The sequence below is a fragment of the Phoxinus phoxinus genome, assembly GCF_949152265.1.
Source record: "Phoxinus phoxinus genome assembly, chromosome: 24".
Lineage (NCBI taxonomy): Eukaryota > Metazoa > Chordata > Actinopteri > Cypriniformes > Leuciscidae > Phoxinus > Phoxinus phoxinus.
The window spans coordinates 23530057-23548042 of NC_136899.1; the positions used below are offsets into that span (position 1 = coordinate 23530057).

Below are 17986 nucleotides of genomic sequence, written 5' to 3' on the forward strand. Positions count from 1 at the left end.
ATAATTTTAAACATTTTCCAATTAGATTTGTCACTCTGTCAGAGATAAATTTAAGGGTAAACTTTTTTTAAAGATGAACCGACTGACCCATGCATGCTTACAGAGTCAATAACATTAGCACAGGAGAACATCTCGGTTACGACTGCGTTGCTTTGCCACACTTCATGCCTGAGAGCGACTTGTAGAAGCTGACAACATTTGGTCCAGGTGTGCTTTTAGCTTCCGGATACGCCAATATCTTGCATGCACTGTTGTTGGCCAATAAGATTCGCATAAGCGTTCCTATAGCATCAATATTCTGATGCAACATTTGTGAAAGTTTCGCTTGGCCCCTGAAAGCAACTTCTGCCAAGTTTTGTTTTATTATTCGACAAGTTGTATGTTAATGTTAATCCATGCAAGTTTGAAAAGTAGTCTATAGTGATATGTTCTGGTAAAACTATACAAATTTATGAAATTATGTTTTAAAAGTTATAAAGAGGAGGAACATAACAACTTAAAGAATTAAAGGTTTCATTTAATGTGGTCAATTACACAGAAAATTATTTCAGCTTGAAAACACAAAGAAAATGTGTGCCTAAAGTTATTCACTTAATGACAGTTCATTCCACTGGAACAGATCTGAAAATACATGTGTAATTTTTTTATTGAGATGTATACATGTACATCATCTGGAAGCTGAATAAATAAGCTTTCCATTGATGTGGGGTTTGTTAGGATAGGACTATGTTTGGCCGAAACACAACTATTTGAACATCTGGAATCTGAAATCTGCAAAAAAATCTAAACATTGAGAAAATCTCCTTTAAAGTTGTGCATTTATGTTCACGATTGTGCTGCATTCACTCACAAAAATACATGTTTTATATATTTACGGTAGGAAATTTACAAAATATCTTCATGGAACATGATCTTTACTTAATATCTTAATGAATTTTGGCATAAAAGAAAAATCTATAATTTTGACCCATACAATGTAATGTTGGATATTGCCACAGATATACGCGTGCGACTCGTGACTGGTTTTGTGATCCAGGGTCACATATATGATCACTTAGTTGTTCCAGTATGACCAAACGTGGTATTTTTCACCAGATAAAAAAGAAAAAAAGTCACTGTTTGGATTTAAATAGTAAATGCGTAAGAGTCTATGATTGGATCATTATTGCAGTGATTATATGTTTCTATGATGTTATATGTTTGGCAACAGTTCTTCTAACCCTACTTGATGGAGTGTGTAGCTTTTCATTTCTTAAACAACCAGGAATACACATCATGGCCATATTTCTGGTTGACAGTGTCAAGATTCATCAGACTCAAACTAGTGGTTGTGAGGAGCATGAAGAATCATTTTCACACATGAATCCAGAGCTTCAATCCAAACAGTGACTTTTTTTTTTTCACCCTGGCAATGTATGTAAAGATACAACAAAAAGATGTGGACTATTTAAAGTTCTGTTTACAATCGGCAAACTTCACCCAAAGGAATTTCATCCAATTAGAACAGTACTCCTGATAAAGGGACAATTTAAATAACAATAAAATCAAATTACACACTTTCTGTACACTGTAAAAAAGTATATGACCAACAAGTTATGACAACATACGGTTTTACATTGCTTTAACTCGTCAAAATAAGTTGAGCAATTTTCAACTTTTTTATAAGTTATGCAAAATTCAACTAATTTAAGTCTAATCTAATTTAAGATATAATAACTTAAACATCCAAGTTTATTTTACTTACAAATTTAAGGCAGCATCTATGTACAGTGTAGCCAACAGTAAACACACACAAAAAAATCATTTTCAGGTTGAGTGCCAGACTTCCAGTTTTATTTGTATTTTATTTATTTACAGACTGAGTCAAAATAATTTTGAATGTTGTATGTAACACTCCTTTAACCCAAGGGTTTTAAACTTTACAGACTCTATAATCTAGACTTTCTCAGTAACTTTCATGCAAAATATTAACACTATCATTGTGTGATTAATAGTCATCATGAAATTGGAAGAATAACACAAACCGTCAGGTTTACACACACACACACACACACACACACACACACACACACACACACACACACACACACACACACACACACACACGTGTAGTCCATGCAGCTCAAGTTTAAAGTAAAAGGGAAAATGACTCAGATGTGTATGCTAATTATAGAATATGTAATGAGCATATTTTAATCATAAAAAAGAAAACAAAACCCTTTTCACTAATGCTCGAACACTGTATGTATTTCTGCAACTTTTGCTGTCCCAGCTACATCATCTCACCCCTCCTGTCGTCCCTTCCACCCGCGCGCATCAAGCCATCACTCACTCCTCCGAGATGAAGGCTGAGTTCGCGCGCCTGCATGGGATGGGGGTGTGTGTCATCGGTCGTGATGTCAGAGCGCGAGGACTCTCATGATTGGCTCTAATTAGAATCTGCGGCAGCAAATAGACACGCGTCTTGCATGATTGGATTCAAAGTGGCTGGTGCCAAAAAACGCAGAGGCGCAGGAGCTCCAGACGCGCTCTCACGCGGGAGGAGGACGCGGCGGTCCGCTGAGCTGAGCTCAAAAACACAGTCACTTTCAGCTCGTTACCGAGAGCTTATTAGAAGAGTGTGAGGAGGAATAGGGCGACGCTGATATTCCCGGAGCGTTTCGCGTGCGCAACCGCAGCAGAGCAACAACTTCACAAACATCACGCAGAACAAGTTCTCCAGAATCTGAGCACCATGGCATCGGTCCCCAGCAGCCAAGTCAAATGCAAGTTCAAGAGGAGGAGGAGGAGAAGGTCTAAGCGAAAAGGTAAAGTTTCTTTCAGTCATTATTCGTTTTCTAAATAAACGCTTTCCTCCTAAAGCCGAAACAACGGAGAGGTCGCGCGCACACTGGTTGGAATATGCATCATTAAGTACCGATCATCTCGGCATAACTGCGCAGTCTGGATGTCTGTACATGTGTGTGTGTGTGATGCGCGAGGTCGCATCAGCATCGTTCCTCTGTCAAGTTTGTGTAAACATATGCGCACTGATTCGCGCTCGCGAGAGGAAACACTCGCTTTCGCCGTTTATTTCTCGGTCTGTGCATCCAGTATTTACAGTCCTCAAATCTGCCCTTGTCGTAACCTCAACTATAAGATTTGACCTCATTTACACGTTACGATTGTAATGTTATCAGACCTTTTCAGTCTCTTGTGTCGATCGATGCATTAATGGATTTTTTTTTGTAGTTTTTGTGCATTTATATAAACTATAACTGACTAGACACTGTAAAATCTGAAGTGTGGTTGTTACATTTCAGGAGTTATTTCTACTCAATCTGACCTGTTAAAATCATTTTGCTGTAACCTAAGGTAGACAGTTCATATTAAATCATAATGTTACCATAAAGTGAATTTATTAGGTTATCTGATCAAATATTCTTCAGCTTAAACTGTAATTATATGTAAATCACTGTAAAAAAAAAATTGACTTGATTTTCTTCATCATTAATTAAATTCAAAGTGGTAAAAGTGCTGTGAACTGTAGGTTATTTGGCAACACTTATTACTTTGATTTGATTTAGCTTGAAATGTTAGGCAGCAATTAAATGGAATCAGATTTGTTATGGTTAGAATTGTTTACAGTATGTAAAATTATAGCTACACATTTGGCACATCAGGTCTCATAAAAAAAAAAGTAAATAAAAGGATTTCCAGCTACCAAAATATAGAGTTTATGTACAGTTACAGATACACCATAAACTGTTTTGTCATGTAGCCAAAATGCACTTTATGTAGTAACATCTACATTTATTATTAATATGCCTGACTCAACTTGCCTACATGAGGATACATGACTAAAATGGTCAGATTGAATAGAAATGGCTAAAATGCACAATTTCACGGTAAAAATTGGTTTTAATCTAAATTAAATCACCTGGTTTTATTCAAGTAAAAAAATAACCAAATCCATCTGATTAGTTTACACCAACAAAAGTTATTTAAAATAGTCAGATCATATAAAAATAGTTCCTTAAGGTAATATTTCTGATGAAGGACTGGCGTTTTGTATAATTGACAAATGGCATTATAAGTATATTCTTAATAGCTCTAGTATAGTCTAGAATATACAAAAGTAGTATAGAATATTTTAAATTAATTTACTCTAGTAAAATTGTTATTGCATGAATCTATAATCCATGGAAATACTCAAATCTGCATGTAACATGGCTCTTTTTAGAGCTGCGCTGTCAACACCCAGAGAAATATTGAATTTGAGTTATTTTCTATTTTTTTATATTCAGGGAAATTAGTGGCACTAGCTTTATTTCCATTATCAACTCTGAAATTTCATCAGAATGTAATGAGACCGGCGCAGCGTAATGTGATTGAATGACGGCGGGCACCGCTAGCTTCTCGTCTCACGTTGGTGACTGGTAATAAACTAAGGTGTGTGTGTGTGTGTGTGTGTGTGTGTGTGATGGCCGAAACATCTTCAGAAACACCTCTGCCTTCGCTGCGACAGGTTTGCGTGTGTGTTTCACCCCGTCACTGTTTATCGTGTGACCCGAGAGGAGCACGGGGTCGTGGGCTGGATGGCCACTGATCACACACACGTTTCTCGCGGTCACTTTTTGCCTTCGTTCATTGCTGGCCAGAGGAGAACTGAGCCTGGTTTCTCCCACGGTTTATTTCTCAGCTGATGGAGTTTGGGTTCCTTGCCACTGTCTCCTATGGCTTGGTTAGCTGGGGACACTTAATATTGAACAATATTATTAATCTGACTGCACTGACGCTATGAGGACTGAACTGAGCTGGATGGACGGTGACATAATTTTAGCAGAACTGCTTTATAGATGAAATGAACTAATTTAATAATTGATGATCTTTACATGAAACTGATTCAACACTGAACTGACTGAACGGCCGGAATGCCTAATTCTCCTGTTTATCACTGTAAAGCTGCTTTGAAACAATCTGTATTGTGTAAAGCGCTGTAGAAATGAAGGTGACCTGACTTGACTTCACTGGCAAATTGGATTTGCTTTGAGTTTTTTTCACATCTGCCTTGCATGGCTTTTCTGAGATCTTGAAATGTGTAAAACTCAAAACTATCAGGCAAGAACAGGAGTTGTAAATAAATCATTATTATTCCGCAATTTCAATATTGAATAGTTATTAGGCTGCGTGCAATGAAGAAATTGTCCCTGGTTTTGCTTTCGAGGACATTGTGCTGGAATTACTCTCGTGGCCTGCAGTGTGCAGTCGCTCCATGAAGGAGCATTAGCAACACACACACACACACACACCGATGTCTGTCGACAACTGCGGTCTGACCTGTAACCCAGAGTATTAATCGTGGGAACGTAGACAATAGTTGTAGTGTAACACCGAGGCAAATATATTTACATAATGGAAATGGCAGAATTGGTCACACAACATTAAACATTGCATATAAACATTAGATGAGAGCGTAAGAGTGTGTGCATGCGCTTATGTGTGTTTGAATGGCTAATTTATCAGCTGAGCTAATGGGAAGTGATGGCGCTGGACAGAAGAGAAGATCTGCTAGGAAGTGTGCGTCCTGGTCAGCGGCGGGGTGAATATTTAGACCACCTGACCTTTTTTTTGTGTGTGTTTCATCATCATTATCATCATAATGAAAGATTGTCATTTCCACAGGGACAATACACTTTACTCGGGGGAATCCAGACACAATTAATCACATAAAACCAGATAACGTCAGCAGATTGTTTTAACTTCTCCCATAATCTCTCATAATGGAGATGAAAACATAATACAGTTTCTCGTTCTAATAAACACTCATTTTTCTGAAAGCCGAAACAATTCATTTTATTGTCTTCCTGGCAAAAGGGCGACGTCCCGGGATTATATCCACGTGGCATTTGACGGTCTAATCCTCAGCAAATGCTTCAGATTATTACAGAATGTCCAGTGCATTAAAAGCGATGTGTATTCAAACGCACGTAAGAAGATTTCGCTCCTGATGTCGCTTTGTTTGCGCGCCATTGTAGCGTAGCGGTAATGCTATCAGAGGTTACTGAGGTAACACACATGCAAACAATAGAGATTAATCCTTCAAACTGGGGCAGTTTCTCTCATTGCCGTCAAGTACTTTATTTTTAACCTCACGTACTTGGTACTCAAATCCATTTGTACGAGACTGTGTGTGTGTGTGTGTGTTGAGGAATTGCTTCGTTGTTGACCCGCTTACCTCAAACTTATCAGCAAACATGACAGACGCCAACCGCAACATATGTGAGGTTTTAAATAATACAGTATTAGAGAAGTCAATGGCTTGGTGTAGTAAGTACTCTACTTTTATCTCTGAACTTGTTAAAGGTGCGACTGCCCCGCTGTGGCTCGTAGCGGGGGAGGGGGGGGGGGGGCGTTCTGTTAGTCCACTCCAGTGTCAATTAAACAGCTCATTTATTTAACTCCTGAATCTCTTTTGAAACGAGTGTAGAGAAACCCCAGCTACCGTTAGTGTGCTTTCTGTGAAGGATGCCCTTGTGCAAAAAAAGTGAGCTTAAAATGGTTTTAGATTAGCACTAGTGTACTTAAAAAAACTGTACTTGCGTAAATGTATATAAAAGGTTCTAGTTCATGCCTGTTCCTTTACACCTTTGAGTATATCTTTAAAAAGTGCACTAATAATGTTAAAAGTACATTTTAATCATTTAAAAAATCATGCTTTTGTCATGCTTTATTTTAATTTGTTGGCTAACATATTAAAGCACATACTAAAAACTTGATTTTAACTGTTGTGTGTTATTTACTATGACATTTTTAAGTTAATAAAGCATTGTACTAATTAAAAGGTTTCAATAGAAATGACATAATTGGTGTAAACACCACACATATGTTTTAGTTAATCATAAACGCCGGCCAGTACATTCGGCACTTGAAGCGAAGGCAATAGAAGTAATTATGACATTACATATGAAGATGAACTTAAGTCCTTCTAAAGTGGAGCAGAAACACTCTAGATTTGTTAATAAATTATAAATGTATTATATAATACTAATTTAATTGCAAATAAAATACTATTGAGTGCCTGAAAACCGTACATTCTGTTCACACGAAAAATTAGAATATGGTGCAAAAGTTCATTTATTTCAGTAATTCAACTTAAAAGGTGAAACTAATATATTATATAGACTCATTACATGCAAAGTGAGATATTTCAAGCCTTTATTATAATTTTTGATTATGGCTTACAGCTTATGAAAACCTTTTCACAATATTCTAATTTTGAATTTGGGGTCTTCATAAGCTGTAAGCCATAATCATCAAAATATAACACATAAAGGCTTGAAATATCTCACTTTGCATGTAATGAGTCTATATAATATATTAGTGTCACCTTTTAATTTGAATTACTGAAATAAATTAACTTTTGCACTTCAGTAACACTTTACTGTATTCAGTATAACTTTACTGTATAACTTTTGTGTTCAGTAACACTTTATTTTAGTGTCGTTCTTACACACGTTACATGTTGTTACTATAGTAATCACTATAAATTGTGCATAAGTGCATGCAACTAACCCTAAAACACACCCTAACCCTATAAGTACATGTAGTTAATTATTATTACTCAGTACTTAAAAGTGTAATTACACCGTAACACGGACACCTTGAAATAAAGTGTAAGTATCATTTCTGTAATAACGTCTGACAAAGTGTGCTACTTTACTCCGGCTTTCTGTGATAAAGAAAGCTGAAATCATGCATTTAGTTCAGTTCATTGAAATGTGATTTTATCCGTCATATATGAATGTATTGGTGTTTGCAACAGTGTGTTAGATGTGTGAATGTTGACAGACGTGATGCAGGGATTATTACACACATCTTGATCTGCAGAAGGTCAGAGGTCAGAAACACGGTCAAAGCGCTCTCATATTTATACCAGTTTACAAACTAGTGTCGTCGCCTTTCTTGCGGTCACTGTCTTTTTGTTGGCATTGCTCATTGTTTATGTGATCCGTGTACATTTTGGGCTTGATCTATCTGAATTTTGGGCTTGTGTCTGGAAACACAAATGCGACTGATTCTGTGTCTTGTTTTATGATTCAAAGCAATGCGAGGTGAGGTTACACTTTATTTTAAGCCGTCTGTGTTAAAGGGTTATTGCACATTTAAGTACTGAGTAATAATAATTAACTACATGATTATGGTTTGGTTTATGCTTAGTTGCATGTAATTATGCATAATTTATAGTTATTATTACATAACTACAGGTAATGTGTAACAAGGACACTGTAAAATAAAGTGTGTCTTTACACAAAATTAAGTGTGTGTCCGAGGTGTCTTTAATTAAAGGAATTAACATATTCACACTGTTTTAACCTATTATATTTTATTATATTATATATATATAAAAACGATTCTCTTCTACTTTAGGCCGATATGATTTGATTGAGGATGAAGATTTATCTCGGGCATAATCCAGGCAGCCCGATTCGGTTGCACCGGAAAAGGAAACCCATTTAATCAGATGTAAACACAATTTTTGTCCCGAGTCTACTTCATTACACTCTCCTCTTTGTGCGCGCTGGCGATAAGGAATTTTTTTGGTTAACGCCAGTATAACACCGCTAGCATTTATGAAGTTAATGAAGGTCGTCACCAGCGGCAACCAGAGACCCGTGTGACGGCAGCGTTTCAATTCACAGACACTTCCCTGATTAAGCGTGAAATATTCCACGGTTTAGGACACGGCGTCCTCCACAGTGCGTTTGGCTGGGGAGAAGAAGAAGAAAAAAGAAAAGATATTAACACTGAACGGTGTCGGCTTCCTCTGGAGGGACCGTCGATAAAATGACCGAAAGAAAGAAATAGCACAACTTTACAAATTAGCATAATTAGTAATTATCTCTTAATAGGCCCTCTTGGCTTTTGAGACTTGCCTCTTGAATTTCTGCTTAAAGTTCATGGAGTGAGGATAAAAAAAACAAATTTTATGCGGAAATGTCTCAATACCACACGTGAGCTGTTGAGATAACCGTCTAATTGAGGTGAGACTGTGTCAGAAACATTCGTGGGACAGGAGGAACTATCTAGAGCTTTATTATTCAAAAATCATTATGCAACAATAGTGGGAGATGTTATGTGCCTCACATTTTCATGTAGGCCGTTTTATTCTTAAGATATTACAATTGAAGTTAAATTTGGTTGATATTATTTCAAATGTGAATTCACATTTGCATGATAACATATACATGTCGTTTTTTGATGCAGTATTTTTACCCATTCAGGCTGTGATATTACATCGAAACCACTATTTGTGATGACCTTTGACACTTAACCCTTATTTTATGTAACTTATCTCTTTATGTACACTACCAAATCAAAAGGATTTTTTTTTTAAGAAAGAAATTAATACTATGAATGCAAGAATTTATCAAAAGTAAAAAGTTTGCATCGTTACAAAAAAAACATAATACAAATGAAAGAATGCTGTTCTTTTGAAAATTCTATTCAACAAAGAATGAATGAAGATAAAATCAAATGTATCATGGTTTCCACAAAAAAAAAAAATTCTCCATTTTAAGAAATAGATGCAAAAAAATCAGGTTTGCCATCACAGGAATACATTATATTTTAAATCTAATAAAATAGAAAATCAATATTTCAATTTGTAATATTTCACAGTTTTATGTATTTTTGATGCAGCCTCGGTGAGCATAATTGGTTGTGTATTGTTTTTATTTATTAGAGAACCTTTTTAACATAATATTTACCTTTATCTCTGTTCTAAATGTGCAAGTCTTTCAGAATGCATGATTCTCAAATAGATTATTATCTCTATTTGAAGTAAAAAGAAACATAATTTCTGTTTATTTAATAAATAACTATAAAAAAAGATTTGATCCATGAATTATTCCATCACTGCAGTGTAGCTCAGTTTGTCTTTAACATATTTTCGGTTCTTCCCTGCCTGATACTGAGAGGACATGAGCATGTTACTGGCATGCGTTGATCAGCCTGCACTCGTGACTGTGCTGCGAGCAGTTATCAGATGATCAGAGTAATAATATTACAGGTTATGAGAGCTGACAGCACAAGCACATCTCCATAAACGCCTCCTGCCTGGAAAACGAGCGCCGCGCTGTGATGTGGGCCACAAATCAATTAACAATGCCCACGAGCGAGAACTACTGACACCGAGACTTCTAATACTGTCAAATCACTAGCTTTGCAATAATAATATTAATTTGAATGCTGAAACTTTTTATTATTATATTTACTATTATTGTTATTATGCACGCACATTATTTTTTTATAATCGCTCTAAAAAATGCTGGGTTGTTTATGGACAAACCCAACCGTTGGGTTTAAAAATTTAATTTAAAATTTGAAACCCACACATGGGTTGAATCAACCCAGCATTTTTTTAGTGTTGTTTTGCTACAGGACCCAGCTTTTACATCGCACATGAAGTGGCGACCCAACACAGTACTAACATTGTTTATCGTACAAAAATATCATGATTATTTATTATTGTTTGTCTGCCAAATATCAACATGACAGCAAAAATGCTTTCTTAATGTGACTTTTGATGGTTTAATTCTTTCAACAGTCAATCATTCACCACACAAAAGGCATTGTGTTCTGCACAAACCTGCAAATGATCCTGTATTTAATGCAGCCTAGGCTGTATTTCCTTTTGCTTTTTGTAGTTGTTTTGGAGCATGTCATGCTGGCATCTGTCTTATTTGGATGGGTGCTACCCAGTGACGGATGATTTTGCACCGAAAAATAATGTACACTCTAAAAAATGCTGGGTTGTTTTAACCCAATTTTGGGTCAAATATGGACAAACCCAGCCATTGGGTTACATTTTTAAATTGCATTTTTGATCCAACGTTTGGGTTTGTCCATATTTGACCCAAAATTGGGTTAAAACAACCCAGCATGATTTAACGTGTAGATTTTTGGTTTGGTGCACAGCATTTGATGTCAGCAACAGAAAAGCCTTTTCTTGTCCCGTGTAAGCATTTTAATATTTTCCTACAAACTACTGCATGTACACCGATTAGTAGCACTTTATTATTCGCATTTAGCACTCATGACCCACCAGTTGAGAAACGCTGGTACAGAATATCCAATATTAAAGGGATAGTTAACCCAAATTGTTGCCTGGAAGCCATGATTTAGTTAAAGGTTGTGTAGGTAACAATTGTCTAAAGAACTTTTTTTTTCAATTTGGCTTAAACTGTCTTTATATACCAATACATAATTAAAATGTAAGTACTTTGAAAAAGAGAGTATAAAAATTGAGTGACTATAGTGTATTTAATCTTCAAAAAACACAGCTCATTAATTCCATTCGGGACGAAACAAGTGATTGGCTTGCGCGACTGTCACTCTCCGTCGCCATGACTACCGCCGCTATTATTGGCTCTGCCCACGTGCGCGCAGTCGCGCACCTGTTTTTAGGTGGGAGTGAATGGAATTGATGAGCTGTGTTTATTGAAGATTAAATACACTAGAGCCACTCAGTTTTTTATACTCTCTATTTCAGAGTACTTGCATTTTAATTATGTATTGGTATATAAAGACAGTTTAAACAAATTTGAATAAAAGTTTTTTTTAGACAATTCTGACCTACCCTACCTTTAAGAGTTTAAATATGTCTCAATTTAGTTTTCTACTAGGTTTTTATGTTTGATTGTTCAAAAAACACATTATTTTCACATATTTTACATGATTGCATCACTCTCTGCCCAGTCTGTCTCTCAAACGCTGTTTCGATGAAGCCCCTCCTTTCCGAAATCTGAAATGTGCTCTGATTGGTCAGCTGGTCCAGTGTGTTGTGATTTGGCGAACCGCTTTGAGCGTGTTCTGGAAATGTCTCGCACCTTCCCATAACCTGTCCAGGTGTAAATATTAATGATGGAGTCAATCATGCCATTTCAAGCCCGATTCAGACCCTGATAATGTTTACGATCATGCAGAACCTTTTTCAAGAACAGATTTTACAGGTTGTTTCAGAGTGGCAGGTTTCCTAGCATTGGTGAACAGTCTTACAAAAGCGAGAGCCCAGTCGCTAGCAGGCTAGCGGAGCCAAACCGCTTTGCCCTTTGTTTACAATGTAGCAACAACATAACAATTATAATTGGAACCGTTCAACACACAACAACAAATTATAAAACATACTTACAGGTTGTGATCCATAAACAAATGGTTGTCTCGACAAAGGGAGAACTGCTCCGTCTTTCAGGAGAAGCTTTTGTGCGTAGCCAGCATTGTTTCTGGAAGCTGTTCTCTGTAAAATGAGCCACACAGATAAACATTAGGGTTATAATGTTCAGGAACAGTGTTAAACATAAATTGTATGTTTTCTAAGTTTGTCAAGGCCAAACAAAAGGGACTAGGGTGGAAAAAATTAGTTTCTTCGACATGGCAACAACACGCTACTAAATAAGGTCTTCTTCTTCGTCTTCTCTAGCGCAGCTTAATCAGGACACGCCCCTTTTTGTGTATTCTGTGGGGGCGGGGTTTATTTAAATGAGTGACATTGTTACTTCTCTAGCTCCAGAAGAATTTGTAGTCCCAATGAGCCATTTGTTGTAGTTCTTGAAAAGTGTTTTCTGTTAAAGTGAATATCTCCCTTTGGAGTGGACTTTGCAGATCTTTTTTGTGCTCAAACAGCAACATTATACAAATATTAGCATTTTTCTTACACACACCTGTCGTTTCGCTTCAGAAGACACCGAGTTATCCACTGGAGTCATGTGGATTACCGTCACCGTCGCGAACGCTGTGTGTGGTTTTACAATCGTCAACCGGCATTATGTGAACTCACAGAGGTGGATTATTTTCATCAAAATCCTGGTTGGTGTTTATTTGAAGAAATCGGGAAAGGCATGAGGGTGAGTAAATAATGAGAGAACTAAAAATGTTGCGTGAACTATCCCTTTAAGCTTGTCAGGATATGCTTTTAATGTGTTGGGATGATTTTACAGATTTAGATGAACTATTACAGTACAATGACATATTTATGTTCAAAATATAGATCAGTGTGGATTGAGATTATAATAACTGTCAGCTTTATTTTTTTTCTGAACCTCACATAAGAGCAGTAATCCATGAATCTCAGTAACTACATTCCCCATAAAACGCTTATTTAGCACTTAACCGCACCGACCGCGTCCCTGCTTGTGCATGTGTCGGTCTTGCTTGTGGTATTATTCAGATATGATTATTGCGACAGGCTTGAGTGAATGCAATATGAGAGATTTGCTTTGTCTTTGATAGCAGCAGTGAAAATATATGACGCTATTTCATATTCATCATTCCACTCGCCGCCGCCTTTAAATAACGTTTGCCTTCCTCATAGCCTCCAGTAAAGCTGCCTTCATCCATCGATTTGAGCGACCGGGCTTATCTAGCAAATCCTTTAAAAGGTGTTTAAAAAACCTTGGTGTGCATTAGCTTTGTCTAATCTAATTCTTCTCTCTTATGCTCTCTGACTGTCTAGCGCTCTGTTTTTTCTCCATTTTTGTGAATGTATGATTTTCCTCCTTCCTCTCGTTAGTGTGTGTTAGGCCCGTTAGTTTCCAGGCAGGTCCGATGTGAACAGCTTTTGGGGTGTATTTGTATTCAAACACTGTATATTGGAATTGCTCCTCTATTTCGTGCGATAGCCCAGAGTGTATTTGGTTTTCACACAGAGTGAGACACTCTGACACTCTCTCAGGGTTAGATTTGCTCTCTCGTTGTTTGCGTACCGGCTGCCAGGAGTTAGGAACGACGGCTTTTATGTACTAGAGAGCAACACTTTCTTTTTTTGTGTGCTTTCCGTGGCTGAATTACCTGGTTTTCTGCAAAGCCGTGTCTGGTCAGCCAATGGAGGTTGATGGATACGCTGAACCCCAGGCGACGTGTGATATCAGGCTTATAGGACAGAGAGGATGTGTTGCCATAGAGAGAGACAGAGAGAGAGAGAGATTGTGCCTGTGTTTTTAGGTAGGCTATTGTAGATTTTTTTTTTTTTTTTTTTTTTTTTTTGCTTCAGTAATATTCAAGCATACACGAAATGTATGACATTTCTCAAAAAAAATGTGCAGTAACTTGTGTGCAGTTTATAAAAGAAGTGAAAATAAGCAATGCCTTCTGTAAGAAGTAAAAAAAAAAACTGTACACTTTCTCAATTATCACCTCTTGGGTAAATGTCTTTTTTTAACCTGGCTTTTTTGAGTGGCTCTAGCAGGTTTTATCAAATTAACACTGTGTAACTTTTTTAGTTTATTCTTAGCTAAAAACACTTAGTTCTTTCAAAAATATATGTGCTCATTAATGTATATTTACTTCGTTCAAGTAATAAAGTATTCTCGTGAGTGTATAATATGCCATTGAAAATACATACGGGTGAGGGGTTCGAATGTCGGTCGCCATGTTGCCCCTCCATCTTGAAAGTACATTAGCCAAAGAGGGACATACCCGTTAATTCAAGCTTTGCCTTTCGCGTCTCCGCAATTCACTGGCACCGGCCCTGTTTTTATTTTTTCCTTTCCCTCTCCCTCGCACCTCCGTCACATCAGCTGATCTCTGCTCACGGAGAAAATGATATAGCCTACAATGTAAACGTTGCCTTACGCTAGTGTCGTACAATATACAGAATAACGATAGCACTGATAAAAGTTACTTTACTAAGATTAGCTTGCATTCGTCTGGGACTGATAGCTGATGTTAGCAATGAAATGGTAAAAAAACAAGGAAAACATAAAACTATTATTAATTTTACATAGATGTCATAACCTATATGTTAACTGACAAATTAAATTACTGCAAATTATAATAGTTTTCTAAAGTAACCTCATCACTTGAAGGAATACTCATGGACGAGGTCGAACTGGAAGCCATGCTAATCTTGGACTACATTGGCCACCGTAGGAGTTAAAACGAAATCGGAATTGAGAGGAACAGAAACTAATATTCACTGGATGGTCATATACCTTTTCACCGCTAGATGGGGGTAAAATGTTTAATCCTTTAAGGATTCTCAGATTCTGTGTTTATAAGTTCCAAGACAATCGGGCCTCATTTACTAACATTGCGTACTCACTATTTGTGTGTGAAATCTGCATACAAACATTTTCACAAACAAATTCAATCATACTTATTTGTTTTTCTTCTAAAACTTACAAAAAATGTAGGAATGACTGAAACCACATGTATGCAAATATCACTCTAAATGGCTTTAAAATGTGTTAAGATTACATTTTATACATTGTATATATTTTATTTAAAATATATTTCATCATCATATTATGTGAGAAGTTCTCATGTGCTTACAAATATGAATAATCTATGCAATTAGAGTAATGAGAGCCATTATTTTGTCTCTTTAAACCCAATTTTCTCTAGGACTTACCTTAATTAACTACCCACCCCACCCCCAATTTTGTCCTATGTCTCACACACACACACACACACACACACACACACACACACACACACACACACACACACACACACACACACACACACACTAGTAGGCCTATCATCTCTGACCACCTCTCATGAAAATGAGATGGCTGTTCACTCATCAAAAGATTCTCTATCAAGTGCAGGTGAAAAGAATACTTCACAACACTGATTTTGTATGTGTGTATGCGAGAGAGAAACAGAGGAAAGCAGTGATAATGTTTGCTTTTGCGTCTATAAATAAGGCTGATAATCGTGCTCTCTGCCCACCGCTGAAAGAGGGTCATTGTACTATCTGTGTACTATTCAATGTGATGGAGGTTCATTTTAATTTGAATGGACCGTCAGAACAAGAAGAGTCTTGAATGCGTCGCCATGATGATACACGTGCACGGGTTCTACCTCTATTTTGCTTCTCGACAAATGTCAATAGCATTAGCATGTTGCTAAGCTAAAAACACAGCGTGCACAATAATTCAAAGCACACATAAAACAGTGTTCACATAGTCATGGAAAAACAAAAACAAACCTATCTATAATATATATAATTTTAAATATGACTTTCTGGACCTGGAAATGAGAAATGCTAGTGACCATTATTATTTTTATGCTCAGCTCGGAAATATTAATCAGCTACTCTTTGTGAGTGCAGTCAACATGTAAAACTGCTTTCCAGTGGACCATGTATTAGTGGATTAATCAAGGACAATTCATGAAAGTTAATTTGTCAAATGCCGGCAAATATTTGCTTACATAAAGATTATGTTGATCTTGAATTAATGTGATGGTATGAAAATCAGATGCATGATAAATAGTGTTTTTCTTTCAGAATTAATCACAATAAATGAAAATGTTAAATTGACAATGTTCAAATTCAAGCTTGTTTTAGTGCATTCTGCCTTAAATTTTAGGTCTTACAACAGTAGTTCTTTTTAAAAATACACTATTTATGTTTCTCTTTAAGGCAGATTTAACAACAACATTGTTAATTGTACAAAAGTAGTAAAAAATATCCGTATAGAACCGCTTCTGCATCAGGTATGCGCCTGTGATGCTTGTAAATGTACCCTACTTAGGCAGATTACTAGGTTTTGGAACAGAGTCAGGGAGTTTCTCTCAATCATACACACGCAATGAGATGAACATACTCTCTTTCTCTATGAAACTCACCGAACACACACACACACACTCCTGCAAAATCGAGACAGGGCAGTGTGATGAACTCTTGGCAGTGGAAGCTATTATCTTGTTGTCACCTGTTCCTGCAATTCTTCCTGCCTGCCACTCTCAGCTTGAGTTTAAAAACTATTGGGCGGCCAGGAGAGAGAAAGAGCGAGAGAGACTGCTGTGTGGAGCACTTTGTACAGCAAGATAGCACTTAACATTCTGCTCTGTAATATGTACTTAACTGAGTAAATTTTGAGGGAAAGTCAAGAATGGAATAAAGAGTGGGTTCTGAACAGCAGTGTGTGTGTGTTTGTGTGTGTGTGTGTGTATGTTAGCTGGCGTCTAGTTATGGAAAATAATAAATCAAATGGTGGCCAGCAATGGTGAAGTGACTTTACTCCCATGATTCTGTATTGAATTGGAGGCGCTGGTATGTTGCCCACACTGGATTTGAGAAGCAGGTCGCATGTAATACATGGCTCGCCATTGAGTGTGTATGGACCAAGCAGCCACAGCACACAAAAGGACCCCGGCGGGGCTGTCCGCCCGTCGGCCTGCATCCGTATACCTATCTGGGCTTAGCTGAGGATGAATGGCCACGGAGTATCAGAGGGTGCGCGAGACAGCAAGAGAAACGAGAGACGAGGCTTGCTGCCAGATGGAGCTTATAATGTTGCTAATCTGTGTCTGCTTGTTTGTGCGAGTGTCTCGGAGAACAACTTCTGACAGGAACACAATTCACTCCTGTGGCTGGATCACACTGATAGCAATTCAAGCTTCGTATTGCAGCTTCCTTATCAAGAGCCGAATCTGGGCGATTAGCGGCTACATAAATATTCGTATTCCACTTTTTGCTTGCTTGGTGGTTTTACTTATTTTACCCAAGTTTAACTTTATTGCTTTGTTTGGATAATTTGCAAATGGCAGACATAGTCTAGCTGTTAGCATACAAATCCATATAATTTTTACATTCTTATGCACACATTCTCTGCCATTTTGTAGTAGAAGTAGTTGTGTGTTCACATTGAATATTTCAAATAACTGGATGATTCACTTAATTAACAAAAAAAAATAAAAAAAATAAAAATGCAGAGTGTTGGACAGTTCATGCACAATAACTGTTGCAGCTTTCCTTGCGTAGTGGAGGGGGGAGACTCTGATGTTGACAATATAACCTTATACAATTCATACACTTGATGGTTGTGTGAATAGTGTATTTTTTGTAAGTTCGAACCCTGTTCCTCCCCTTGTCCTCATAATTTCCTGTCGTCTTTCTCAACATGTCCCCAACCAGACCTAAATGCTTTAAGTGAGAAGCAATAACTTTGTTTTTAACAAAAACTCTTTTTATAGAAAAAACCTTCAGAATCGGAATTTT

General features: G+C 37.1%; 1 protein-coding gene across 1 annotated transcript in view; it reads left to right on the forward strand.

Annotated features, from left to right (window-relative positions):
• Nucleotides 1-2553: 2553 nt before the first annotated feature.
• Nucleotides 2554-17986, forward strand: part of adarb2 (adenosine deaminase RNA specific B2 (inactive)) — a 214591-nt gene continuing 199158 nt past the window's right edge. The window contains exon 1 of the mRNA XM_079602604.1: nt 2554-2807. Within this exon, the coding sequence (XP_079458730.1) occupies nt 2735-2807 (73 nt within the window). The 5' untranslated portion in view covers nt 2554-2734. The remainder of the gene's footprint in view (nt 2808-17986) is intronic.